This window comes from Hippocampus zosterae, chromosome 3 (assembly GCF_025434085.1).
Source record: "Hippocampus zosterae strain Florida chromosome 3, ASM2543408v3, whole genome shotgun sequence".
Classification (NCBI taxonomy): Eukaryota; Metazoa; Chordata; class Actinopteri; order Syngnathiformes; family Syngnathidae; genus Hippocampus; species Hippocampus zosterae.
The window spans coordinates 18,774,891-18,801,602 of NC_067453.1; the positions used below are offsets into that span (position 1 = coordinate 18,774,891).

Consider the following 26,712-nt stretch of genomic DNA (forward strand, 5'->3'; position numbering starts at 1 on the left):
CGCGGTAACTTCTGTAGATAGTTGGGGAAACTAAAAAAAAAAAAAAGAGGGGTTCTAACTTCTGGTCAAAAGTTGTGATTTGAGAGACTCCATCAGGATAACCAGAAGGGAAAGTGACGGTTGTTGTTTAGATTCGGCAATTCAAATAAGAACAGAGTATTTACATATGAAAATATAACAAAGTAGATTAATTCTATTACAGTAGGCAGGCCTAAGAGTAGATTTATTTATTTGACTCAAGCACCATTTTGCTCTTCTTGATATCAGTCATAGTTGACTTCCACTGACCCGTTGCAGCCACTAGAGTGCGCTGTAATACAAAAATCCTCCTGTTCGGCGTTGCTAGTGGCCCTTTTTGCTGGTTAGGCAAAGAAACCAGATCAAAGCCAGTGTTTTTCTTCTTTCAAATGTTTATTCTTAAAAATGACTCGAGAATTTGTGTAGCAGGCTGTCCAATCCCACCCGCTTTACAGAAACCATGCAGCAGTGTACTACAACGTCTATGCCCTATAGATGATCCTACTATAGTTTAAAGCTTTGTCACAGAAAGAAAAAACAAATCAAAAGCTGCAATGTTTTTATGGATATTAGTTGCATAGGAGAAAAGCCATGCTGTATAATACACACTGTCATGACAAAACAATGTTAGAATGATAGTTACAGATTTCATAAAATAGGTTTGTACAGGTTCCCATTATTCTCAACATTTAAGTGCATCATACTATTTATCATCAGTACATAGCTCTAGCGATTCGTACATACATACATAAATGGAATCTTAGAGGGACGTTGCAAAGCCCTTGAAATGTAGTGTTAATATGATGAATCTTAGGTAATTGATATGCAGCCGCATGATAAAACCGCCATATCTGATGATGGCGTCATTTTCTACATTGCTGAAAGGTGATCATTTTCTCTCCAGAAATGTATAGATTATCTTTCTCATTGAAGTCGCTTTGAGAGGAATAAATAAATATACAGAAGAAAAAGCTGTCTCGAGTAGCGGGCGACATCTCGCATGCAATTATTTTCTAAGTAGTAAAAGTGTAAAAGTAGCGAATAAGAGGGGCAGAGCAACTAAATTACACACGCCACTGTTTGCATGCAGTAACAATGGTTGATGGTAACAATCCCCTCAGGATATGAATGAATAAGAGCATCTCACGCCAGAAAACACCACAAAAAAAAAAAATCATAAGGCATGCCTCATTCAACCACACTTTGAATGGCAGAAATATTCGAGCAACAGCTGGCGTCGATTCCATTTGTTGTTTACCTTCAAGTGGTCAATACATGTGAAATGTAACCTGCAAATGAAATGAAAACACATTTCAGGGTAAGCCTGCCACACGTCATGATTCTGTGCTAACTTCACACGTTGGGTCATTGTGTAATGTGTCCCTATGGGCTCGTAATACATATTTATCATCAGGCGGAGGGTTTGGTCCTTTTAATAATTGATTACTCACACTCTGTAGACAGGCGGCTCAATTTGTATTCCTCTGGCGCAGGTTCTTGTCTTTGTGGTTGTTGGTCGAATTGGTTTTCCTTTAGAAAGGAGTAAATGACACCAGCAGATCACAATTGAGACAATGCCGTGCATTCAAACACCAACACTTCTGTGTTGCAAAAGCAACATGTTCTGTTAAACTTCATGACATCTCGCCGATAATATGTGAAGGAATTGATTGAAAGCTATACCGCGGCACAATTTGTCTTCTGCATGCCTCCCTCAAGCTGTTTGATATGACAAGGTTATTATGTCCCCATGTAGGTGTATCGCGCTGTAACAGATTTTCTGAAATTAATGGTTTCACAGAATCCGATGCGCCTTGCAAAAAAAGTCACTCATGTCACGGCTGCCCTGTTCGTTTTCCTCCATGTTGATATATTCTGCTCATCTTCAAAGAGAATGCATGCAATTTGGTCACGTGCCAGGATGGAACACTTCCTCCAAGTGGAAAAACGCTATGATCGTCACATTACCCGCTGTCATATCACACAGCCCTTTGTCGGAAAACGGGTACAATACATGCAAAGTTTCTAGGTCGATATCACCACACGGCAACATTGAAACTTCCCCGTTTCACCCCCCTACCCCCCCACCCCAAAAAAAAGTCAAGATTTTACACTGAACTTCATCTTAGCCTAGCAACAAATTCCGTATTGAAGTTTACTCAAAGCTCTACAGAGAAAAATGTTCATACTTACACTGGTCCTGCCGGGTCATCATCTGAAGCAGCGAGGGGAAATATGAAGATAAAAAATGAGATGTGCAAATAAAAGGAAATGAAGGACTGAAGTTTTTTTTTCCATGTCTATATTTCAGATGGTGGTTTATGTTATAAAGTTTCAAAGTTTCAAGTTTCACATTTCATTTATGAGCAATGAAACAATTAAAATGCAGCCATGTCACGTTACTATCAGAATGCAGTCCAGTGCGACACAATATCAAATTTCATAGACAAATGAAATGTGGGGGAAAAATGCAACAATGCGATTTTCATGCACAGACAAATAACGTTGCTAAAAAGGTGTCGGCAATACTTGCCCTCAGTAATTACTGAGGGAATGTGAAACAATGACAGTAATATGGACTCGAAACAAGTAAAAAGGTTTCAATGTGCAAGAAGGGATGCGTCGAATGCATCAAAATCAAGGCACTGCATCATTTGAACACAAAGGTTCTCCAAATTCTATCCTGTGAAGTGAGAGGATGAGGCTGAAGCATGCAGTCTCACACTTACCAAATACAGCGTTAGGTTGGGCAATTGGAAAAAGGAAGATACGATAATAAAATATTCAGCAAAAGAAGCTGGCCTAATTTAAAGCAATGCAGTTACAATATTCATGATGAACAATTGACGCGCCAATTCAGATTCCTGCTTCAAGCGAGCAACGTTCATCGGATATGTCTAAACGAAATATGAAAAGACAATACAACTTTTTTTTCAAATGCGTTTCAACTAATGAATCTTCATGAAAAGGAGATGACGTTCGGTCGCTGCAAGTTAGAGAGGAATCACTCCTCCATATGGCAATATCAAAACTCCAGTTTGAAAGTAAAAGGTTGACAAAATACCATGGGTGCATAATTTTGCATCCAGCAGAAGACTGAAGGCCTTGGTAGGGTGTGAAAATCCCATGTTGGCATTTGCAGAATTTCACAATGAATTGCACGTACAGCAACTAGCCGCGTGAAAAGTCCCCGAGACACGATTAATCATTGAGGACGTCCATCTCCGTGACAACACAGTCTCCCATTTCTCATGAATATTAAAGGCATGAAATTGTCCGGACAAGGTGCAACCTTCGGCGACAGCGTTTGCCTTTGAATATAACCCCGTGCGACTGAATTTTTGAATGCTGCCGCAGCCATGTCAAGTGACCAAGTTGGTCTTTCCGGTGAAGGAATATCCCGCGAACGCGTCGAGGGCTTGTGATGAGTGCAGAGAGCACACTGACCTCGCTTGCCTCGACAAGTGTGTGCGTGTGTGATGGGAAGCATCCCACTTTCCTGCATCGCTGCGCGGCACGCAAACTGCTCTGCGGCAGAGACGCTGCACCGACATACATTATTAGCATCAGCAACGATCCCATCAGCAGGGAAAGGAAAGCTAGGAATGCTCACACACGCTCGGACCCTCTTGGTGCATTTTATATCGTTCTATTCCTAAAAATAATTGGTGCTTAACATGTTTTTTTTTCTTTAAATTCCATGACAATCCTTTCTCCTCACTTGTATACAAGTATTTAAAAGGCCGGCATGATAAATAGGATTAAAATAGCAAACAGAGCTAAAAAGGGTTGGTGACTCACCGTCTTGTAAATCCTCAGGCTTCTTGCGCTTCTCGTAAACAACGATGATGACGATCAGGATGATGATCTCAGCCAACACCCCCAAAAGAGGCCATAAGGGGGCCAAATGGCTGCGGACTCTCAGCACGGACCTCTCGTCACTGCTGCCAATCAAATTGGTGGCGTTGCACTGGTACTCGCCTGGGTCCAAATTAATGTCCAGATTGGTGATGCTGAGCTCGGTGTAATTGTCTTTGCTGCTGATGGAGAAGCGTCCGGATGAGTTGTCGATTTCCTATCAAATCAAAATCGAGACGGTCACATTCATGTAATAGTGCAATACTGCTGTTGTGTGTTTTTTTTAAAGCAGAGAGTTTAAATCAAGCCATCCAAATTGTTAATAGATTATTGAACTGTGAAGTCTTCCTTTTACAGGTTTGTAGTTCAAATGTTTATTTAAGTATAACCTGTGAATCACGTTGCAATTCTTTTGAAACGCTACCGGTAAACAAAATATTCTGCTGATTTTTTTTAATCTGTCAATGTGCCTTTGCTAAACAATAAAAAAATATGTATTGCTCTAACACCTCCGGGGGGGCCGGGGCGCGACGGGGTGCGCCGGCGCCGCCGCCGACGGCGGCATCGCGGGGTCGGCCCGCGGGGGCCGGGGGGGGGGCGCTTCGGGGTCGGGGCGGGGGGAGCAGGCGACCGGCCAACGACCGGCACCGTACCCCCCACACGCCCGTCCCCCTCACGCCATCCCGGCCCCGCGCCTCTCCCCGCGGGCCGCCTTCGTACGTCGCCGCCCCCCTCGCGCCCTCGGCGCTTCCTGCTTTCGGGGTCCGGGGCGCGCCGGCGCCGACGGCATCGCGGGGTCGGGCCGCCGGGGCCGGGGGGCGCTGCGGGGTCGGGGCGGGGGGAGCAGGCGACCGGCCAACGACCGGCACCGTACCCCCCACACGCCCGTCCCCCTCACGCTTTCCCGGCCCCGCGCCTCTCCCCGCGGGCCGCCTTCGAACGTCGCCGCCGCCACCGCCGCCGACGGCATCGCGGGGTCGGGCCGCCGGGGCCGGGGGGCACCGCGGGGGTCGGGGCGGGGGGAGCAGGCCACCGGCCAACGACCGGCACCGTACCCCCCACACGCCCGTCCCCCTCACGCTTTCCCGGCCCCGCGCCTCTCCCCGCGGGCCGCCTTCGAACGTCGCCGCCGCCACCGCCGCCCCCCTCGCGCCCTCGGCGCTTCCTGCTTTCGGGGGCCGGGGTGCGCCGCCGCCGTCGCCGACGGCATCGCGGGGTCGGGCCGCCGGGGCCGGGGGGCACCGCGGGGGTCGGGGCGGGGGGAGCAGGCGACCGGCCAACGACCGGCACCGTACCCCCCCCACACATCCCGACTTCCTTACATGAGGAAGTGACGCCTTCTGGAACGGATTATGGTTGAAAACTGAGGTATGACTGTATACCAGTGTGGGACGAATAAAGGATATCTTATATCTTACTATGTCCAGAAAGTCACACAAAGAGACATATCATACCCTATATATGCCGTTTTCAAGTTTACGCCAGGTCCATATTGGATTAGGGTAGCCCACAGATTTACAGTAGAGTAAAGCACGCTGGCCCTCATTCTTATTTTCACTGCGCTTGTGGCCCGTAATCTCAGGAGCGGCTAAAAGAAAAACAGATAATACAAGATCAAAGAACACATTAAGATCTGCTTTCAAAAAATATGTACACATCAAAACCAACATTGTGCCTGTCTTGTTACAATGCTGCCATTCAATTTGAGAGATGGAATATAGAATACTTTACCGTACGTCCTTGCACCTCCAAAGTCATCACATTTCAGAAGAACCCAAAAACGCTATGAGCAACCTACAGTATATTTCAATGTCAACACATAGCCCAGTAATACCATTCCCGTAAAACACCACAATCATTTTCTCATGTGATGTTAATTTCTCTCCACGGGAGTGTGTGAAATTCGATTCTGTTGTTGAGACATAATCCCTGTGTATCACACAAACAAGACACCATCTGCTGCCACTGAGCTGGCCACTGTTTGGACGGAGGTGTCAAGCGCTGCGGCTTCCCGTGAGCAAATCGCAGGTCCTTCCCCTTGCCCCGACAAGCCTGCCTTGCGGCAGTTTAATTGGTATAAGCAATGTAACCTTGAAGGGGGGGAAAATAAAAAATAAAAAAAGAATCGAAGAAGGCTTGCGGCTCACAAACCAGCACAGACCTTTAACTTCAATCGTGGTGTTGGCAGCAGGAGACATCCCAAAGGTGAAGACGCACATGTACACACCAGCGTCATCTCCTCTCGGTTTATTCAGCCTGCAAGTGAACTCACAGTATGTCACTAAACCTCTCGTGTAACATATGCGCACACTTAAGTAGAGGAGACGCTTACTTGTACTCGATGTTCCGATTGGCACTGCGTGTTTCTGGGATCTCCTCCCCATTTTTCATCCAGTAGCTCTCCAGGACGGCATAGTCGCTGCTGCTCAAGTTGCACTGCAGAGTGAAAGGTGAACTGTGGCCTTCCACAGGAAGGGACGTGTGCTCTGAGGCAGCAATTGACGGCTCTGGAAGAAAGACGCCGATTAGCCCACTAGACAGATGTGGAGCCGACTCTGAATGGGAGTTATGATGGCGACTTGAAAAATGTGATTGAGGCCTCAGATGGGCACTCAAAAATGTACCAAAAAAAGTGCCAACATTTGGTACATTCAAGGCTGTAGAATGTGACAGAGTAAATTTGAGCACACTGAGATTATGAAACTACTTTTATATGAACTTAAAATGGCATTCAGATTCTGTAACTTATAAGTGAGATCTGCAATGGAATAGCTTCAAAGAGTGACTCAAAGGTAAACGCCACAATTCTGCTTGGGGAAGCTTTGTGCTCGAAAGCATGCAAAATCCTAATTTGGGCGTTTGTATTCAGACTAATCCTGATTATCTTGTTTGTACATGGACACACTGGTGAACCTCTTAAAATGCATTCAAAAATAAGTCCAGACATTTGAGGTTTGTTTGGACTGAATGGAATTGTTTCCATGAGATAAACATTTGAGGCTTGTATTTATCCTGCCCTCATGAGATTGAGTTTGGGTTAACTATCCCACAGAAGTGAGACAACTCAAATGGCATTTTGTGTAAAATCCAACCATCTTAAAGAGGAATCTGTAAATTGGGAGCCAGGGAAAAATAATAACAAAGCACGGGAAAGATAAAGGGTTCTATGGGTGCTGTGGATCCATGGACAGCGGATAGATCTGCTTGAAAAGAGAACATCAACACAAACGGCGGTGCATTCTTTTTCAGTGCTATGAGGACGCTACGAAGGCGACACCGACAAAGGGTCCTCTAAAGATGTCGGGAGGGAGGCTGAATCGCACAGGAACTGTTCAATTCGGTTTCTCTCGGGAGGGGGGAGGATGTTTCCACCACACTGACCACTCACTCTGCAGCACGGTTATCGTAGCCTGCGCGCGGACCCAGGTGGTGGCGGGATTTATGTGCAGGTCGTTGCGTCTTGGGTCGTTGCTGGCTCTGCACTCGTACGTCCCGATGTCGTCCAGCGTGAGATAGGATACTCCCAGCACACTAACTGCATCGACACCATAGACGGTGCTGATGGACACCCGCCGCTTGCGGGCCCCGTCCCATAGCTGCCTGAAGGAATCGGCTCGATTGATCTCAGAGTACCACCACTGGATTTCAGGAGTGGGGTTTCCCACTACGTCACAGAAAAGCTCAAAGGTGTCGCCCGTGAGCTTGGTTTCAGACAGAGGTGATTTCACAAAGCCCGCTGGCAGTGGCAGTTTAGAAGGGGCAAGCATGGACGAGAAAAAGAATATAGTTGTGGGGTGTGAATGGGGGAAAATAAAAGAAATAAAACAAGTAAATTGAAATGAACAACAAAATATCAACATTTATGGCAACAATAAAGTCAAACTCAGAACTGACGAAGCTGTTACAAGACCTATTCTCGGGACGTTCTTATTCAATTGTGCTGTGAGGTCCCCACAAGGCTGGGCTCACTTGGTCGTGATCAATTACTGACATCACGTATCCACATTTAGGGCAGATGTCATTTGCAAACGCCCTCAGAGTGACCTTGTCATTTTTTCTATATCCCATGTGATGAAAATATCTTAACGGTTTGAAAACGCTGGTGAAAAATGATCATTCGCTAATAGACTGCCACCACTGAGCAAAGTGTGCCATCACTGAAATGTCTGTGAGCTAAATTCAATAATTGTGAAACAAGTGATTGAGTCCACACACTAAGTGGAGGAGGAGCAGTGCGGCACTCATAGGAGTGCTCTATAGGCCTACATGAGAGGAGAGAGATTTATAGAAGCTGCTTCTCCAAGTCTCCGGGGACTGTGGGGGTGCAAGGCGATAGACCCCCCCCCCCCCCACACACACACACACACCACCACCACCACCCCTCGTTTCCATAGGAGCACTCCACAACAATATAAGAAGATGGACAGTCAGCCAGGCTATGCAAATTGCGCCAGTGCCTCTCCTTGGAACTCATTTTTGGGCCAAAACAATGTTTTAGGCTCATACAGCACTGTACTTTGTTCAATGGAACATTTCTCTTTTGTTAAAGTCATTGTAGGGTTACACAATCGTGAGCTGCTATGACATCACTCATTTACTGTACATAGGACAAAGATTTGGTCCCTTGATCTGAACTATAAAACGAGCTGCTCAGCCCTTAACAGAACTGCTGAGACGGGACCCTGCCACCTCAGATGTGTCAAACGCGCCACGTGAGTCATGCGGTCACTGCACACCATTTGTGAAGTTTATACAGTATCTGAATAATGATGTTTTATGTGTATTGCATAAAATAGTTTGCAAACAAGTTTTGAGATACGAGCCATCTTTTGGTGGGTTATTTTGCTTTGATTTGAGAGCAAAAGATTCAAGATTGGTGCACTGTATGGTTCAAATTCAGAAAATTTTATTTATACCCGTGGGGCAATTAGAGTGGTGGCAGTTAACATCAAGCAGAACTAAACCCAAGATGTCAAAACCTTTTTTTTTCCATTCCAATATGCATACCGTCTTTATCTGACAGAGTTTATTTAAATATCCTAAGTATACGGAGTACTTATTATTAAAAAAAATGTTTACAATATATCATCTATTCAGTTATGTGGGCAGCCATTTTAAGGTCTCTTTTGTTTTGCCAGAGTATGAACTTGGGATATTGTGACCGTCTCGGCCCTCCCCTGCTTGAACCAGACCTGGTAAATATTCAGCAACAACAAACTACGTATGGGTCGGATCGACTTACAGATATCTAGATAGCTAATGACAGAAACGCAAGTTGGCCAACTCAAAATGGCTGTTCTTGTTGGTTTCATACCTTATTGCAGTCAGTTCAGCCTCCTCGCAGAATATAAATTTATATACTTTGAAGTGTGCCAAGAAAGCAGACTATAACTTCACAAACCATGAAAAAAAACACTAAGTCACAGTCTTGTGCAATAGTATAGGTCAGGTACTGAATTCTCCCTCGACTCCATGCAAAGACACGCACTTTAAGTATGGATCCCTAACCTCGAGCTGCCCTAATCCGTTTGCTGGTGGTGGGATGAGACCAGATTCATGGGCATGGGGTCTGAACGAGGAAAATCAATGAGCTTCTGCAGTACATCTCAGCAAAGAGTTAACAGATTCATTGTAGTGAGAGGACATTAAAGACACGGATCCCAGTGCAGCATCAATGCACTAAAAATAGAAGCATGCAGCAAAATGGACTGATGCTATTTACAGAGCTTCACTTCTAAGGTCCATACATCTACGCGTGCGTGTGTGTGTGTGCGTGTGTAAAAACTTCAATGTGACAGAATCCCCACCTCACCACTTCTCCTGAACGCTCCTGAGCAGCACTTGTCCTTGACGTTTCAGTATTCAGCTCCACACAATTAAAGGACATTTGGGGGGGGGGGGGAGACATCAAACAGGCCTTTGTGTGGCCCACTTCAGCCTCCACAAATTTTACTTTATTAATATTTTATCGACCTCTCGGTTCAGGCGCTTTGCATGCAAAACAGCCCCCACCATTTGAAAAATATCGTATGCATTCGTTCATCTCCGTGGCAGCCAAAAACCTTAGTGGGGATGTGCCACGGGCACACTGTAAGTTATATCAAATTGAAATGCCTGACAAGAAGGCGACGTCGCCGGCTGAAAAGGTGCCACATTAGCACTAAGTTAATCATACACCAGGGTAGCTCATTTCTTACCGTTTTGCGAGGAGACGGTGTGCACCATCAGGACTCCGAATATCAGCGCCGGGAGGGACATGGTTTCGGCTCGGCGTTTTCCAGGTATCATCTTCGGCGAAGGAAAAATGCCGACGCGTGAGCGTTAAGGTGACCCGCTCGATATATGATGGCGCGAGGAGGAATCACCAAGGAGGCTCGCACCTCCACACGCTCCAGTGGGAAGAGGGAAGTGACGCCGGGTGGTTCGACTAGTGGGAGCCTACAGTATTACCGCTGACGACCTGCTCCGTGGCGTCTCCCTCCTTCTGCAGCAGAGAAACACCTTGCAGCTACGCCGTTTTATCTCAAATCTCGCGAGATCTCAAAGGTGCGTGATTCAATTTAGCTCGGCAATGTTTTAGCTAATTAACCTACCATGTAAGTTCACAAAGATTTAATAAGAGGTGCCATTCGTTGTGCTAATTAAACTATTTGCTGATTTAGCAGTTTAAAGACAGTATAAACAAGTTACCTTTTTAAAGGTAATAGTCAGTCGATCGACCCCTTATACCTTTATACCAGAAGACAGAAAATCAAGGGGGGAAAAAACCCGGAAAACTAACTGATCAGGTTTAATAAAACAATACATCTTGATTTATATCGCACTTTCACAACAGCTGCAGCTGTAACAAAGAGCCTTTGACAATATTTAACATGAAATAACAATAATTCAACTGAACACATTAAAGGGAACTTATAGTTTTTGTAGTCACAGCATAATTTTAGATTTTACAAAAACTGAATTTTGCAGCATCACTATTTGCAACATTACAACTAGTTTTTAGACATTCCCCCACCACCCCAACCCCATCATGCGCTTGGTAGAAAGTCATGTCAACAGTATTTATAGAGCACTTTCAAAGAGCCATCGCTGCATACAAAGTGCTGTACATGGAGCGATTTAACATACACAATAAACAGTAAGACGAATCGGTACTAAAGGCGGTAGAAAGCACCAAGCAGTAAAATCAAGAGCAAATCTAAGTCATGCTGAGTCGAACGCCAAAGAATACAAGTGAGTTTTGAGGAGGGCTTTAAAGATGGGCAGCGAGGAGGCTTGCCGAATGTTCAGTGGGAGGTCATTCCAGAGAGAGGGACAAGCAACAGAAAAGGCTCGATCCCCTCTGAGCCTCAGTTTAGTTCTTGGTACTTCTAACAAAGACTGGTCCACAGACCTGAGGCGCCGGGCAGGTGTATAGGGGCGGATGAGCTCAGAGAGGTAAGGTGGCGCGAGAATATTTAGAGATTTGAAAACAAAGAGGAGGATCTTGAAAATAACTCTAAGATGAATGGGGAGCCAGTGAAGGGATGCCAGAGTAGGAGTTATATGCTCCCTCTTACGAGTACCAGTCAAGAGGCGAGCAGCCTAACCTACAAACCTACAAACTGCCTGCAGAGACGCAGAAACTTTTGGCTACCGCTACAGTAGTGTTTGCAGCAGATTATGCAGAATGAAAACTAAAAACATCAATGGGCAGAAGCCATACAACATGGGCAAAGTTTCCTGTTGTGTCACTTCATCCAGTGAAACAGTTGCTGTAGTTGTAACGAAGCACTTCACAGAACCTAAGAAAGACTACCGTAATCTAAAACATATGAGATTTCCACCTTACACAAGTGAACGATCCAGATAACGGTTGCATGCCGTTACTCCATTAAAACTCTAAAACGTCTTTCCGCCAAAAAATTTTAAGTTTGAAACTGAAAATTGTGAGCCGTAAGCGAAAGAATGTGGTGGAAGAAATTTGTCCTGCTTCATCAAGACAGGTGTTCATAAACTGTATGTATTAACAACCTCTACATATTAGATTTCTTTTTCAACAAAGATAGCATTGAATTAATTGGAACAACAGTCTAGCGCATGGGGTCCCCAAACTACGGACGGGCCGGGTCAAATGTGCCCGCAGGCCGGATACGGCCCGCGGGCACATTTGACCCGGCCCTCTATCCCTCCTGTTGTCCTCGTGTCAAAATGACCCATCACTGTGTTAAAAACGCCCCAAAACCGCCCTAAATGATATTTTTTTTAACTTGAAATTTTATGACTTTTCCTAGATTGTCCCCAACTGCAGAAAAATTTAAATGTTTTTATTCACATTTCCATGGAAGCTGTACAAGAAACAGTACAAAGGTGGTCTTCGGGGCAAAATGACCCATGACGCAAATCGGGTTGAAATCAAGGTCACAAAGTTATTTACACACCATAGAATGTTTCAGTGTTTTAGTTGTGTCTCAGATCAATTAGTAGAACACGTGAACAAGACGGTAGCTATAAAGAGAGAGAAAGTTGTTTAGTTAATATTTACAGTATTTCCATTATTTTCTGTGAAGAACTCAGAGAGGGTTATTTAGTTATTATTTATTTCATCAAGTGTTTTTTTCATGACTTTTTTTTCTGTAAAGAACCTGGAAAGGGTTATTTGGTTATGTGTGGCTTTCTGGGAAACAATAAATTTTTTAAGCTCCCCTACGATCGTTGATGTTACAAACTGACACCGGCCGCCCATCAGAGAAGGGAAAAGTTATGTGGGTCTCACAGGAAAAAGTTTGGGGACCCCTGGTCTAGCGTATGTATGCACGGGGAAAAAAGTCAGTGACAGACAGACACAAATAGATGCGTTATACTGACTAACCTTGTTGCATGAAGTGTTTATTGTATTGCACAATTTGCGCACTCCGCTTCCTCGAGAGCCATATCATGCCTGCTTTAGATCCCTCTTGACTTCAACACACCTGATTCGAATGATCAGCTCATCAGCAAGCTCTGTAGAGGCCTAAAACGATCATCAACAATGAATGAATCAGGTGTGTTGGAGTAGGGTGGGAATCGAAAACAGGCCGGATATGGCTCTCGAGGAACCAGAGTTCCCTACCTCTGATCTAATTGAAGCACTGCCAGTGCCATTTGTAAAGATGTCTGGTTTAATTACTGTGCTTTAGGTCAACTTCTCAGGCCAACTAAGCCTCAACAGCGCCAGTATCTTAAATAGAGGTTTAATCCTATTTCCCTCTGAACAGATATCAAGCCCCTTAGACTGCGTAAAAGTGTGGCCATAGCTCCTACGGAAAATAAAGTTACTGCATATGAATCATTGCCTTTTTTATGGATATCAGTGGACAATGGCATCATTGAGTCCAAAGTTGTAGCCCCGTGCTTTGTCAAAAATTAATCTTTGAAGATGCAGTGACAAGTCAAGTCAAGTCAACAGTATTTATAGACCACTTTATAGACCGCTGCATACAAAGTGCTGTACATGGAGCGATTTAACATACACAATAAACAGTAAGACGAATCAGTAATCGGTAATAAAGGCGCTAGAAAGCACCAAGCAGTAAAATCAAGAACAAATCTAAGTCATGCTGAGTCGAACGCCAAAGAATACAAGTGAGTTTTGAGGAGGGCTTTAAAGATGGGCAGCGAGGAGGCTTGCCGAATGTTCAGTGGGAGGTCAATATAATTAATCAAATTGTCTTGTCCTGTATGCAGTTTTGAAAGTGCAGGGCACAATTCATTCTGGGATGATCAGAAACCTCCAATTTGTTTGTATGGTAGTTAGAATCAATTCATCGTGAAGGAAATGGTGGAAATAGAAATGATCCGTTTCAGACTCAAAACTGTTGCTATCATCAACTCTTTATTACCTTTTAAGATAATACCAGTAGTCTAATAGCATGGCTACTGACATTGAATTTGAGCATTTTCCAAATTTCAAGAAAAAAAATCTTAGCAAACACATTAGTATTGTTATCAATTTGGTAATGAAAAGTTAAAAATGACATGGGCTTTATTGAGAATTTACAAAACACAACACATACACATGTCAATCCATTTGACTGAGATATAACTCAAATATAGAGAATTAAAAAAATGTAAGGAGCATAGAGAATAATGCGATAATAGTTAATAGTTAAAAGTTAATCAAAATGAATTTTTCAATTTTGCTCTTGTCTCATTTTGGAAACATTAGACTTTTTCATTCAAGCAATCTTCAAAAACAATTAAAGTCACTGAATTCATCCAGTTGGCTCTCTTGAAAGTCATTGTCTTTAAAAGTAATGTGACATTATGTTAAAGCGATAGCTGAAGAAAAAAAGATTATTCGTGTTTCTTTTTTTTCTCATGAAAACATATTCTGCACATCAATCTTAAAACGAAAAGGCAGGTGAACACGAGAAGCAAAACTACTGTTAGCAAAGCTACAATGACGTCAATCGAGTGGTAAACAACCGAGGACATTTTGTTGGACTGTGCCTTCAAATGCTCAGCTCCTTTATGCCTTATAACATATTCGATCCAAAACACTGCCTGCTCCATCGGTGTGATTGGCTGATCCCGTTGCAGGCGTGAGAGCCTTTGCATGTTTTCCCTGTAGGATGAGTTGTGAAGAACTGTCACGAGTGCATCTACAAAAATGTGCCTGTCCACCGTGGCGATATCCACATTTACTGCTGCTCCCCTTCCTCGTATCCTGTTGAGATTATCGTGCTGATCCCAAAATAATGGAAGTCCTACGATTGGAATGCCATAGTAAATTGCTTCTTGAATGCCGTTGTTGCCGCCGTGACAGACAAACACTCTTGTTTTAGGATGCGCCAAGAGGTCATTCTGTGGTAGCCAGTCAACCAGTAAAGTGTTGTTGCCCAGGTTGGCTGGCTTCTGTCCCACATACCGCCAGATGACTTTCTGAGGTAGCTGTGCAAAAGCCGCAGCAATTTCTTCGGTGACATCTTGCGGAAGCTTTGCGATCAGAGTGCCCAAGGTCATCATCACAACGCCGTGATCTCCAGAACTCTGGACAAACTCCTCGAGATCCGCAGGGAGCTGCTTTGCAGGCTTACACTGAAATCCACCCATGTAGACGATATTCGGCATCGTGGGTCGGGGAAATTCAAAGACAAAATTGTTTCTCAAAAGCCACATATCAGCATCCACAAAAAATGTCGTATAATCCACATCAGGATCAAAGTAGCGCCTCACTATCGGTTTGTAGTGACGTTCTGAAATGTAAAACCTGAACAAGCCACTCACGATGTAGGATACAACATTCAAGATTCTTTGAGGGAAAGTCATCTTATCTGTCAACTGGGCTGTGAGATGGGGTGTATACGACAGAGGGGATGGGGCAATGAGGTCATGAGCTTCACCAAGGAAAGTCCATCTGGCATTGTAAATGAGGGGAACGTTGAGAAGGCGTGCAAGCAGTGCCCCTCCACCTATGGTGGGATCAGTCAACACAACGTCGTATTTGGCGTTATGAAATGCCTGCATCCGAGTTTTATTTTCAAACATCTGAACGACTGTCTTACAATGCTTCTTGTTGAATAAAGAAAATTGAGTTATAACCGAGAACCGAATCTGAATGTTATTCCAAATGCGAGGCAGAAGAGATAGACCCCTCCCCTGAAGTCTCATTTCCACTTGTTGAAACACAAATGATTCATAATGGCCCTTAAAGCCATCGTGACCATCTAAGGTGACAGAGTTGTAATGAGGAGACTTTTCTGGAATGTACCAGCTATCGGATGGCCGCACCACTGTGACCTTGTGGCCTTTGGCGTGAAGTTCCTCGATGACTCCATTCATGTTTAACCAGTGGCTGCCGTCTAAAGGGTACACCAATATTTTGCCTCCAAATACACACGGTAGTTGAATCAACAGCAGAGTAAAGGTGATCATGTCCGACTGTGTCATTGTGATGCCTACGAGAGACCTTGAAAATATATGAAAACAAAGAAATGAACTACTGTTAGTGTGGTTGGCACATTCATGTTTAAAACCCTGCAACAATATTCAAACATATTTAGAAATTATCTTCTTTGCCCCTATATGTATCTGTCAATTCCTTCATCACAGAATTACATGGACATTAAAAAAAATTATGGTTACCGGTAACTTATTTTGAAATCAGAGGTCAGGGATAATTGTTCAAGTGACTGTAAAAAGAGGTTTGGAAACAAAATCTATGCTTGCAATATCTCAAGACTGTTTAAATGATTACATATGACAATTGGAATTTTTGGTCACGATTTTAGCAAGAATCGTGGAAGTGGTGTGTCAAATCTGGCACCCGAGCCTTGTATTTAGACTCTAAAGCAGGGGTGCTCATTAGGTAGATCCTGATCTACCGGTAGATCTAAGACAGGTCCCAAGTAGATCCGAGGAGTGTCGAGGAGAAAAACAAACAAACAACCATTGGTGTCTTTGTACATGTTAATAATATATTTTTTTGTTTTAATGTACACTGCAACCTAATCATCTTATCATTCTCATTTTTACGAAAAAAGGAGGGCCGAGGGAAGCACTTTAAAACGGTACGTGTGAGCTACGATAGTTAACAGGCTGCAAAAGTGCGTCGCATGCCTCAGTTTCAGGCTGTTTCTCATCAGGGCGTGCGTGCGTGCGTGCGTGCGTGCGTGCGTGCGTGCGTGTGTGTGTGCGCGCGTGTGCCGGTAAGGGTAGATCCCGGGAGGTTAGTTGATCGAAAAGTAGATCTTCGATCCAAAAGGTTTGAGCACCCCTGCTCTAAAGCATGTGTATATGTGTATATGTGTATATGCATCAGTTTTTAGTTTATAAATTTAAGTACTGAAATGTGGGAAGTTTTCTATTATTTTATATGAATTGAGATATATTTATATATGTATAGCATACAGTTTACATTGTATTTTCAATTAAAAAGAAAAAGACTTACCCAAGGTCATGTATGTCAGAAGGTAATCCTTGGAAGCAGCCTTCGATAATTTTGATTTGTAAAGTCAGGTGTTTTGTTTGCAAAAGCAAAGTAGCTGGGACGGGCTAAAGCACCAGTCAGCATGCATGACGTTTGAGGATTGAACTATGCCCAGGCCAAGGGAAAACGCGCGCACTCGCGTACAAGTAACCGGGGGAGGGGCGACCTTGCTTTGCTCAAAGAATGGTCGATGACTTGGCAATTAATCGCTCTTCTGTAGACATTCATGAATCTATTCCGCCATCTAGGGGCAACACGCGAGGCACACAGCATTGAGTGGCTCCGCTCACTGGACGCTTCAAAATCTCTTCATCCATCCAACCATTTTCCAAGAAGCTTTTCCTCGCGGGGGTCGCGGGCGTGCTAGAGCCCATCCCGTTTGACTTCGGGCAATAGGCGGGATACACCCTGAACTGATTGATAGCCCCCCCCCCAACCCATTGAGACAGTCATTGATCTCTTCCGCCATCTAGAGGCAAAACGCGCGCACTATTTTTTTGTGAACCAGTTTGGATGGAGAGCTTCAAAGATTCAAGTTTTATCTGCCCATCACTCGCGGCAGGTAGGTGTGTGCTGACCACGACTTGTTTTTGCATGTGTTATTTGTGAACACAGCCACATCTCTGTTTACAAGGTGTGTGCACTTATGGAAACGTGTTATCTCACTTGTTCGTCTTCACTTCCCCTTTCATTTTTTTCCAAATTGAGTTGCACAGATAAATAGTGGATTTTGGGAGGAGCGGGGGGTGATTTTCCTTCGGTCTCATTTATTCAAGATGAGAAAACCTTGATTTGTCTCCAAAATTGAGAAATTCCCAATTTATAGCAGCAAAATTATGAAAGAGGGAAAGTAAAATACAAGTATATAAATTAATATAAATATAATATATAAATATGAGCATATTAAAATGGGTTAGACTTAACTACAGCTTAACTACAGCTTTCCTAAATTTACTTCGTTGTTCGATTGACTGTGTTGATTGAGAGACAAATCCCCCACCAAAATTAACGGATTTATTTTGATTTATCTATGAATAAATTGAGCGATGGGTGCCCTTTGTGGGGGAGCTTCATTGAGCACCTGTCCCCTAAAATATCTGTGCACCTGCCCGCATTTCAGTTCGTACTTTTTTTTACTTTAAAGTTGTTGAAGCAGTACTTTTGCTTTTACATCAGTATATTTACTTACTACTTTCTTTACTTACTACAACGTGTCTACCTTTCCCACTACTTGATAAAGAAGAATGAAACTGAAAAATTAACTCATGAAAGTTGATGAAAATTCATGAAGAAAAAAATCTAATAGATAGGGCTATTTTTGTCGTGATTACATAAAAGAACAGATTTTTTTTCTTTAACTCCTTGATGTATCGTGCATGTATATTGTTGAGAACGTTGTCATCTTTTATCTTGGGACTCGACGTTAAACCCGCAGCCCTTTTGTTGTTGTTCTCACGCTAACATGCGAGATCCGCAGAGCCGACTCGACTGCATTCCGCCCAGACTTCCCCTCCGCCAGCGGCCTGCTTGCTTTGAGATGAGTACAAGATGTCGGTGTCGGGGCTGAAGGCCGAATTGAAGTTTCTCGAGTCAATCTTTGACCCAAACCACGAAAGATTTCGAATCATAGACTGGAAACCCGACGAACTCAGTTGCCAGTTTAACGTAACAGGAGAGAAGCTGCTGATCATTCACTGCAACATCACGGTGGGTCCTCGGGGCCAGCTCTGCCTGCGTATGAAGCTAGCCCAACACAAGACTTGTCACTCAGCACACACAGTTTCGTGCTCTGCGTTCCGCGGGATCAACCCGACCTAGTGGACTGTTTTCCGCTGTTTTGACCTCGGCGACTGGGTTCCTTTCAACCGCAACAAGGCTCTATAGTCGTGAAATTAACTTTCAGGAAGCGTCCAGTGAAACGACGCTGCAGTAGCTTTTTGCTAATTCGCCCCGACTGAAAGTAACGTGAAGGCTAGCTTTCCTTGTTAGCCCAAATATTCGCTTTACTCTTGCCACCGCTTTTGACCGCAAAGCCTCGCAGTTGACTTGAACACAACATCGTCCTTTAATCCACGGCGCGAGCTGATTCATTTACGCGACATCACAGACGTTAACCTGTCGTAGCAGTCAACACTGTCCCCAATGCACAAGCATTGGCGTTGTATGTCATATTTACACGTATTAACCCTATTTAGGGTCTTTCAGCGATCATACGGACTCTCCAGGCCAATGCATATTTTTTAAAGTAACGCAAGCCATTGGCTGCCCCTCTCTGTCATTTAAACATTCATAATATATTGAGAATAAGGTTGTTTGGATCACTGAACAATGTCAGTGAAGGGATTCGAAGAGTGGATGACATCTGTTGAATCTCTGTTGAAACAACCATTGAACTTCGTGTTCTTTGTATTATATAGATGCTTGTCTGTTATAAATGTTTTATAAACAAACTGCAAGCATCCAGCGTACTCGCAGACAGCAAAATAGGTGAGTTTGCTGACAGGTTGGACAAAGTGGACATTTTTGGCTTATGTTAGCATTTAATGAACACCAGGTCAACCATAGTTTAGCTACATGATTTAGCAACCTGTCTGTGTGCTTTAAGTATATTTTGGGTTTCTGAGAGCCTTTTAAATCAAGTGATAGCAGTGTGGATATGTTAAGCTTGACAACACCCAACTGCACATATAATATGATTACAAAATGTATGTTTAAATATTTAATATGCAGTGATCCACTCTCTCAGCCTTGATTGGAAAAACAAAAGTGTAGACAGAAATTTCAAGGACACATTCAAAATGTTCAAGATGATCTTGACAATAGACTAACCATGACCAAAAGGACTAGTTTTATCACATCACTTGTTTTGACAATATTAAGTTGAACACGGTTTCTAACGATTCATCAATATTAAAGTAATAAATCAATTTGATAGTCGATTAGTTGTCGATTAATTGACCAATCGTTGCACTCATAATCCCATTGCAAGTAGCCATTAAAAGATGTTTGGTCATAAAGGGATGCCATGGTTACCAAAGATATTCATATGGGGAAAGATGAATCAATACATGTTCTGATCTCCAGTTTCTTTTTTTATTAACCGTTGTCTCCAGGTTAGGTATCAAAATGAACTCAACTTTCAAAATGGTTGAATGTTGAAGCAGCAGAAACCAATAATCGTCATTCTTCCCTTATCAATAATCATGATAACCTGCTCCCAAGTCAAACTCATACGAACACCGTGAGTAACTATGTCAATTCTTCTAATATGTATACGAAAATTTGGACGTGGTATGCCACCTCGCAATCATGCGGCTGACTTTGGATCCATTCCTTTAATATGCTTTAGTGAGAGATGCTGGCGCGAACAACATCATAGATCAAGATGACGAGGTGCTGCATTCCTTAATACAGGATTTTAAAAAATTAAATAATGCCATCATGGAGAAAAAAATGGTCTTGATTTGTTATCCTGTCAGCTGTTTTAACACACTAGCTTCCTTTGTTGCAGGAGTCTTACCCCTCAACGTCCCCAATATGGTTTGTCGACTCCGATGATCCGAGTCTGGCGGAAGTGTTGGAGCGCTTGGAGGATGTGAGAAAAGGAAGCACGTTGGTAAATCTGCTCATGACTCTACCTGCTCAAAATATTGCTCCTGAGTGGGGGCAATTTTGAACCTAAAGGTTCTTTTCTGTGTAGCTTCTTCAGCAGTTGAAGCGTCTCATTTGTGACCTATGTCGACTTTACAACCTGCCTCAGCATCCCGATGTCGAAATGCTCGACCAACCTCTGCCTGCTGGCCCCATTCTCCAGGAGAGAAAGGTAAGTACGAAATGTGAGATATTTTACTGTGCTGAAACTATCCCCGCTCTTGTAACAATGCTGCACAACATTACAGCACGGGCCTTCTGATGAGGTGACGTCAGAGGAGGACGAAGAGGAAGAAATGGGAGAGGTGCATTAAGGGAAATTGTCAACGTTTCCAGTTTTCTTAACCCTTTCACCTTAACACCACTGATCCACTGTGGCAGCAGGACATTGACCTGGACCAAGACTTGGACCATTACGACATGAAAGAAGAAGAGCCGGTGGATGGCAAAAAGTCAGAAGATGACGGGATTGAAAAAGAACACCTGGCTATTTTGGAGAAAATCCGTAAAAATCAGAGACAAGACCACTTGAATGTACGTGTTCATTTTTCTGCTCTTGTTTTCTAATTTGTATAAACCTCACCCCTGTTTCCCTTATGATGCATCTTAGCCAATGTGTGACAATGATTATTACTGATTTTCTAAAAGATTAGTTTCATTATGTTGTGCATCTCAGGTAATTTTATTCATTTTTTTCAGGGGGATGGGGGGGGGGGTTGTAGTGGCCAAAGCTGATCCCTCATTATTTGTGCATACGCATTTGTTGGCAATGTGTTGCTTCCATGATGAGGCAAAACAGTTAAACTCTTTTCCACGAGCCAGGAAGGACGAGCATCCTTGCTCCTTTTAACTACATCAGAAACGGGGGTAGTTCGCATTCCTACTGCATTTGTATTCCCAACGCAAACATCGTCTAATGTCATTGAATCTTAACATACAAAGATTACGCAATATTCACAGTCATTGAATTCCGCCGTGACCGCCTGAACCTACGAAGGCACGAGAACGCACCGCCGAAGTAGCAAACTTGCCGTCACTCTTCAACATTCTGTTGGCTACTTGCTGTTTATGTTGTGCCTCCGCTTTACGCCAGCCAACAAAATAAAGGTCATATCGCTTTCAGAGGGGCAATAAAATAAAGGGCCCATTTTTAACGGACACTAAACACCGGAGCGGCAACACATGACACATCAATCACTTCAAAGAAAATGGACATTTGCAGGCAACGTAAGAGAGGATAAAGTGAATTGTGGTCAGAAGTGAAAATGTGTGCATTGAAGATGGTACTGACTGCAAATGGAGATTCTCGTTAACAATATGGTGGCTAAAACATTTTCATGAGTTGTCCAACTTTGCAGTTTTGACAGGACAGAGAATCTCATGATGGAAATTTTTCAGAATTGTCATTGGGTGGCAAAAACTCATTACAATATAATGATTTATCAATGGTGCAAGTATTCTGTAATCTGGCCTTCATTTTTAAATTATTTATTTATTTATTGGAGGGGGGGGGGGTCTAAGGATTGATGAATATTTTTACCAAAAGAAGATAGTACTGAATGTATTTATATGGATGTATAAGGCCATGACTGTCGTTCGTTTGCTGTTAAGGTGTTCTCAGCATTGATGTAACCCACTTGTGTATTTTTCAGGGCGCAGTCTCTGGCTCTGTGCAGGCGTCAGACCGCCTCATGAAGGAACTCAGGGAGATCTACAGATCACAGAGTTACAAGACAGGTGACTTTAAACTCATTTTACTCTGGCTTTGGCTAGACCACACATCTTCACCAGAAACGGCTCACAGTAGATCCACTAAAGATCCAATGTTCAGCCCTTGTTGAATCACATTAAGGGGACATGTAACCGAGAAAGTGACTGAGCGTATTTGAGGCACCTCGCACTACTAAAGAAAGCCTCGAAGATTTACTTGATTCTTCTAAACATGAATGGGTTTGAACCCCAGAACCATCCACCAAGACTCATCCATCATTGGGGTTGTGTGTCCCTGCTGATGTTGGGGCAAGAGATTCTCAACCTTTTGGGTCCAAAAAGAAAGAAGAAGTTAGTGACTTGATTTCAAGAAGCAGAATCGTTTCATTTTAAATGAACCAATATCATCCTTGAAACGAATCGGCAACCACAAATTGAGTCTATGCGAAAACAAATCGTCACACGCCAGTCTAAATCGCGATTCGAACATCTGTAATGTCAACTGTGTGGTGTCCTATTCACATGTGTTTCACTTATATAAAGTATTTATACAGTTTTTAGGACTAATTAACATAATGCACTATTGTTTTATGCCGATTAGATTCTGACCAGCGTTTGCGATGCGACATCAACAGTGTTATAAATAGTTGCTCCTGTTACTTTCATTCTGGCAGGAGCTCTTTCCTGTTTGGACAGTTTGAAGTGTTTGTTGCAAGTATGCATGTTTACACAACATTCAAAGAGCACTTCACCTGCCTTTAATAATCATGTCATGTATCCACTTCTCAAAACTGCGTGTTTGTCATTCCTCAGGTATTTATTCAGTGGAACTAGTCAATGACAGCCTTTATGACTGGCACGTCAAGTTAAGGACGTAAGTTGAGAAGACTCCTCACTCCCTGACATTATGTTCCGCGTAAGTGTCGTGTGCTTGGATTATTTCATGTTTATTTATTTATTTGTTTGTTTGTTTTGTCTTAATTGCAGGGTAGATCCGGATAGTCAGCTACACAGTGATTTACAGGTCTTAAAAGAAAAGGAAGGAGTGGACTACATTTTGCTCAATTTCTCTTATAAAGTAAATTGTATCAGATGCGTCAAATTTCTCTTTTCGGATGTAAGATTTGTGTCAAAAAATGTTTTTCCCCTTTGATATGACAGGATAATTTTCCTTTTGATCCACCGTTTGTGCGGGTTGTCGCCCCTGTGCTCTCCGGAGGGTGAGTGTGTGCTGACTCACTCCTGTCCGGTACGCATTCAATTAGATTTTTCAGAAACGATTCCCTGAACTGTTTTGTGTTCTTGTTATGATTCCAGTTATGTTCTGGGAGGCGGAGCCTTGTGTATGGAACTTCTCACAAAACAGGTGTGTAAATGGGTTTGTCTCACAACACAACTAAGATTTCCCGGAGATAAACAACTTTGCTTTTTGTTTTCTCTCTCTCTCTCTCTCTCTCTCTCTCTCTCTCTCTCTCTCTCTCTCTCCCTCTCTCTCTCTCCCTCTCCTTTGCGTCGCAGGGCTGGAGCAGTGCCTATTCCATAGAATCTGTAATCATGCAGATAAATGCAACTCTAGTGAAAGGAAAGGCCAGAGTTCAGTTTGGGGCGAATAAGGTGATCCAGTCTTGCATACTCAATTACTGCTTTTGATGTTTAAGAGTCTTTGGTCATGTTGCAGGTTCCCATCAGCAGCTTAAGGATTATGATGACGTGAATTTCAGTGGGGTACACCAATGTTAACTCATTCGGTACCAGCCAATTCTGGACCAAGTCTGAAAAGACGTTTAAAAACGTCTTTGGGAGCGAATGAGTTCACATCATAACCGTTTTTAAAATGTGAGAGACCACATACATGAAGCCTGATCCTGAATAGCGGGCGCTGAACTGTGCGTTTGCTCCCTCTGCAGTCTTTGTGCTTTTTTGAGGGGAAACAGGTATTAAAGGGAGACATACTAAGAGAGCCTTTTGCACTTAATGAAAGCACTTAGGCCTGTCACAATAACCCCACATTAACTGTCATGTTAAAGGATAGTATCGTTCCTTTATTTTTTTTAAGCTGCTGGTGTAACGTTTAGGGGCAATTAACTGTGTTTGTCAAGATCACTAATGGGAGGAAATGTAATTAAATGACGTAATATAAACAAACAGGCAGATGGATCGCAATTTATCGAGTCTACAAAAACAAAACGATCGTGTCCATTTCATTTTTCGAAGATGAAGTCGATCCGGTTATTATCGTGACAGACCGAGTAGTATGTACTAGTTAGGAGAGCACTGCAAACACACAATTAAGTTTGAAGTGATGGAAGTGGAAGACAATCAAAAATTCCTGAGTTACAGAAATCCATCAGTCTGCTCATTTTTGGGATGTTGGCCACTACATCAAATTTCAATAAAAGCCTGTCAAATGCTGTGTTTTTGTCTCATAGAACCAATACAATCTTGCCAGAGCACAGCAGTCATACAAATCCCTTGTGCAGATACATGAAAAGAACGGTACGTAGATGTTGATACCTTTTTGGGGATTAGTCCTCACGCACATATTCGGACACACTATTGATGTGTTTGCTGGTTTGTTTTTCTTCCCAGGCTGGTACACACCCCCAAAAGAGGATGGATAAGCGGCGGCAATCACAATCCACTCGGAACATGGGTCAACGTGTCTCATTTTCTTTGGAGTATTTTTCCCCCCGTCTGACTTGCTGGGAGTACATCACGTTTCTTGCAGACGCATCTGTTGGTTCAGCTGACAAGTATTCCTTCGTATGATGTGAGGGCGTCGCCTGCCCTGATCGTATCTCTTCGGTTGTCTTTTCTCCAGTTCGAATGTGTGTGCGTGGGAGGAGGGGTATGTTTCCTTAGCTGCTTTTAACAAAGTGGACTTTAAGAGTTTTAAAAGTCTTTCTGAAGCCCTTGGAGTGGCATGTCGACTCACATGTTTATATTGATTTTGTTGATTTTCATGAACAGGTATACAGTTATCGTTTTCAAACTATCTAGCAAATGTTTCTTTTATATGAGCATCCCAGACAATAAATGAGCCAGTTGTCATAGTTTGGATGGTTAACTTTAAATTGAAATGACCTGCCATTCTATCTTTTAAAAGAAAGTTTTGGATCGAGAAGACACCAAAGGAGATGGGCTATCGTCTGGGGGTGTGGGGGACTTTAGAATCTGCTCATTGTTGATAAACATGATGCTTTTTGAGAAACAGGAGGAGGAGCTCTATTTGCCTTAGGCCTGTCCGCACCTCATCCCTGCCAGAGTTCTCATAGTTACAGCCGCGGGGTTGATGTGGTTTATGGTTTGCAGTGTGACACTCAGTTGTATTGGCTGTAGATGTATTTTTTTCCCCAGGCCATTTCACGAGAGTCACACTGGAATCATCCTCAGAGTAAACAAAGGTTGTTGGGTTAGTAATAGTGCAATTTGTTTGTCCTGACATACCTTGATTGTAGTGGTTTGCACCTTCCCAGTTGAGTTCCCAACCACAACCTTGTTACATGACAGTTGGGTTTACCCGCAGTGGGGGGTACGCTGACTGCTCCTTTATTGCTACGATATGCAGATGTGCTTGTGTGTTGCTTTTGGCATGAGACATGAAAGGATTGGTAGTGTAAAAATGCAATATTTGGCTTAACTTGGCCGTCATCACGGCAACAAATCAAACTTGAAGTAACCTGCACACGTTTTAAAGGAGACACTGACTAATCTGCTCACATTTCAGGAACAATTTTCATGGGTCTTAAGTAACACAAAGGTTGGTTAGTCACCATTAGTCCCGGTGTAATTTCACAGCAAGTGATTCATAAATGTCGAATGGAGCATTTTCCTCTGAATCACCGCAATGCAGCTCTGGTCTGGTGGCATTGTTTCTTTGTCTTTCATGGTGTCATATCCACAAAAAGTGTCCAGGTATGTCACCTCAGAGGATCGTGATCCGCTGGTGTGGCGGCCTACCGGCAGATGCCAAAATTCTGCTCCAAGGGGTGAAATGAGAGATAATTTAAGATTGAAAGTCATGCAGTGGTGAATGGACTTGCACACTACTCTTAACTGGACTGAGTCAAAAAGTTGAATCTTTCTAAACCAACAAACGGAAGATGATGGCGTCTGGCATGAATTGCTTGCTTTGGTTTTCTTTCTTAATATTTTTCATTTGCAGACATTTTGACCATGTACAGTAATTTGTAAACTTGCATCAAGTTTATGAATAAAGAATTTTACGATTATGACTGTCTTACTGATTTCGCGTATGCAGTTTTAAAATTCAAGAACTCAATATACACCATTACAGATTAACACTGTGTAGACCAAGATAACCAAACATGCTTATTTTTTTGCTACGGAAAATCGAAGGAGACAAACGTGCACGTGAGAAAATACTAAAAGTCATTCGTGAGGAAATGTTGTTTGCCAAGAAATGGCAAATCAAGTGTGGTAGTTCTGAAATATGTTTGCTATCGTGGTGACAATGACGCTTTTTAGTCGATGAATCCACAAAGCCTCGAATATTTTCAAACATG

At 43.1% G+C, this 26,712-nt stretch overlaps 3 protein-coding genes across 6 annotated transcripts; 1 reads left to right on the top strand and 2 right to left on the bottom strand.

The window, feature by feature from the left end:
• Positions 1–392: 392 nt before the first annotated feature.
• Positions 393–10,360, bottom strand: nptna (neuroplastin a). Of its 2 annotated transcripts, XM_052060171.1 has the most exons (9): positions 10,074–10,360; positions 7,265–7,612; positions 6,209–6,383; positions 6,038–6,132; positions 5,331–5,464; positions 3,820–4,093; positions 2,212–2,233; positions 1,472–1,548; positions 393–1,307 (listed from the first exon to the last, which is right to left on the bottom strand). In XM_052060171.1, exons 1-8 carry the CDS (start codon positions 10,162–10,164, stop codon positions 1,488–1,490), a joined length of 1,200 nt encoding a protein of 399 aa, XP_051916131.1. In that variant the 5' UTR covers positions 10,165–10,360; the 3' UTR covers positions 393–1,307; positions 1,472–1,487. The 2 variants fall into 2 exon arrangements, with proteins under 2 accessions (XP_051916131.1, XP_051916130.1); XM_052060170.1 differs by lacking the exon at positions 7,265–7,612 and having other exon boundaries at positions 10,074–10,356.
• Positions 10,361–13,710: 3,350 nt separating this feature from the next.
• LOC127598450 (UDP-glucuronosyltransferase 2C1-like) lies at positions 13,711–19,083 on the bottom strand. Of its 2 annotated transcripts, none has more exons than XM_052062312.1 (2): positions 18,941–19,083; positions 13,711–15,805 (listed from the first exon to the last, which is right to left on the bottom strand). In XM_052062312.1, the coding sequence occupies exon 2, from the start codon at positions 15,784–15,786 to the stop codon at positions 14,191–14,193; it is 1,596 nt and encodes a 531-aa protein (XP_051918272.1). In that variant the 5' UTR covers positions 15,787–15,805; positions 18,941–19,083; the 3' UTR covers positions 13,711–14,190. The 2 variants fall into 2 exon arrangements, with proteins under 2 accessions (XP_051918272.1, XP_051918271.1); XM_052062311.1 differs by lacking the exon at positions 18,941–19,083 and adding an exon at positions 16,787–17,559.
• LOC127598452 (ubiquitin-conjugating enzyme E2 Q2-like) lies at positions 18,238–26,418 on the top strand. Of its 2 annotated transcripts, none has more exons than XM_052062314.1 (13): positions 18,238–18,532; positions 20,337–20,441; positions 20,526–20,648; positions 20,725–20,781; positions 20,861–21,010; positions 22,129–22,213; positions 23,000–23,060; positions 23,174–23,264; positions 23,348–23,406; positions 23,504–23,552; positions 23,705–23,800; positions 24,616–24,682; positions 24,776–26,418. In XM_052062314.1, the coding sequence occupies exons 1-13, from the start codon at positions 18,374–18,376 to the stop codon at positions 24,805–24,807; spliced, it is 1,134 nt and encodes a 377-aa protein (XP_051918274.1). In that variant the 5' UTR covers positions 18,238–18,373; the 3' UTR covers positions 24,808–26,418. The 2 variants fall into 2 exon arrangements, with proteins under 2 accessions (XP_051918274.1, XP_051918273.1); XM_052062313.1 differs by having other exon boundaries at positions 18,242–18,532; positions 20,858–21,010.
• The last annotated feature ends 294 nt before the right edge of the window (positions 26,419–26,712 follow it).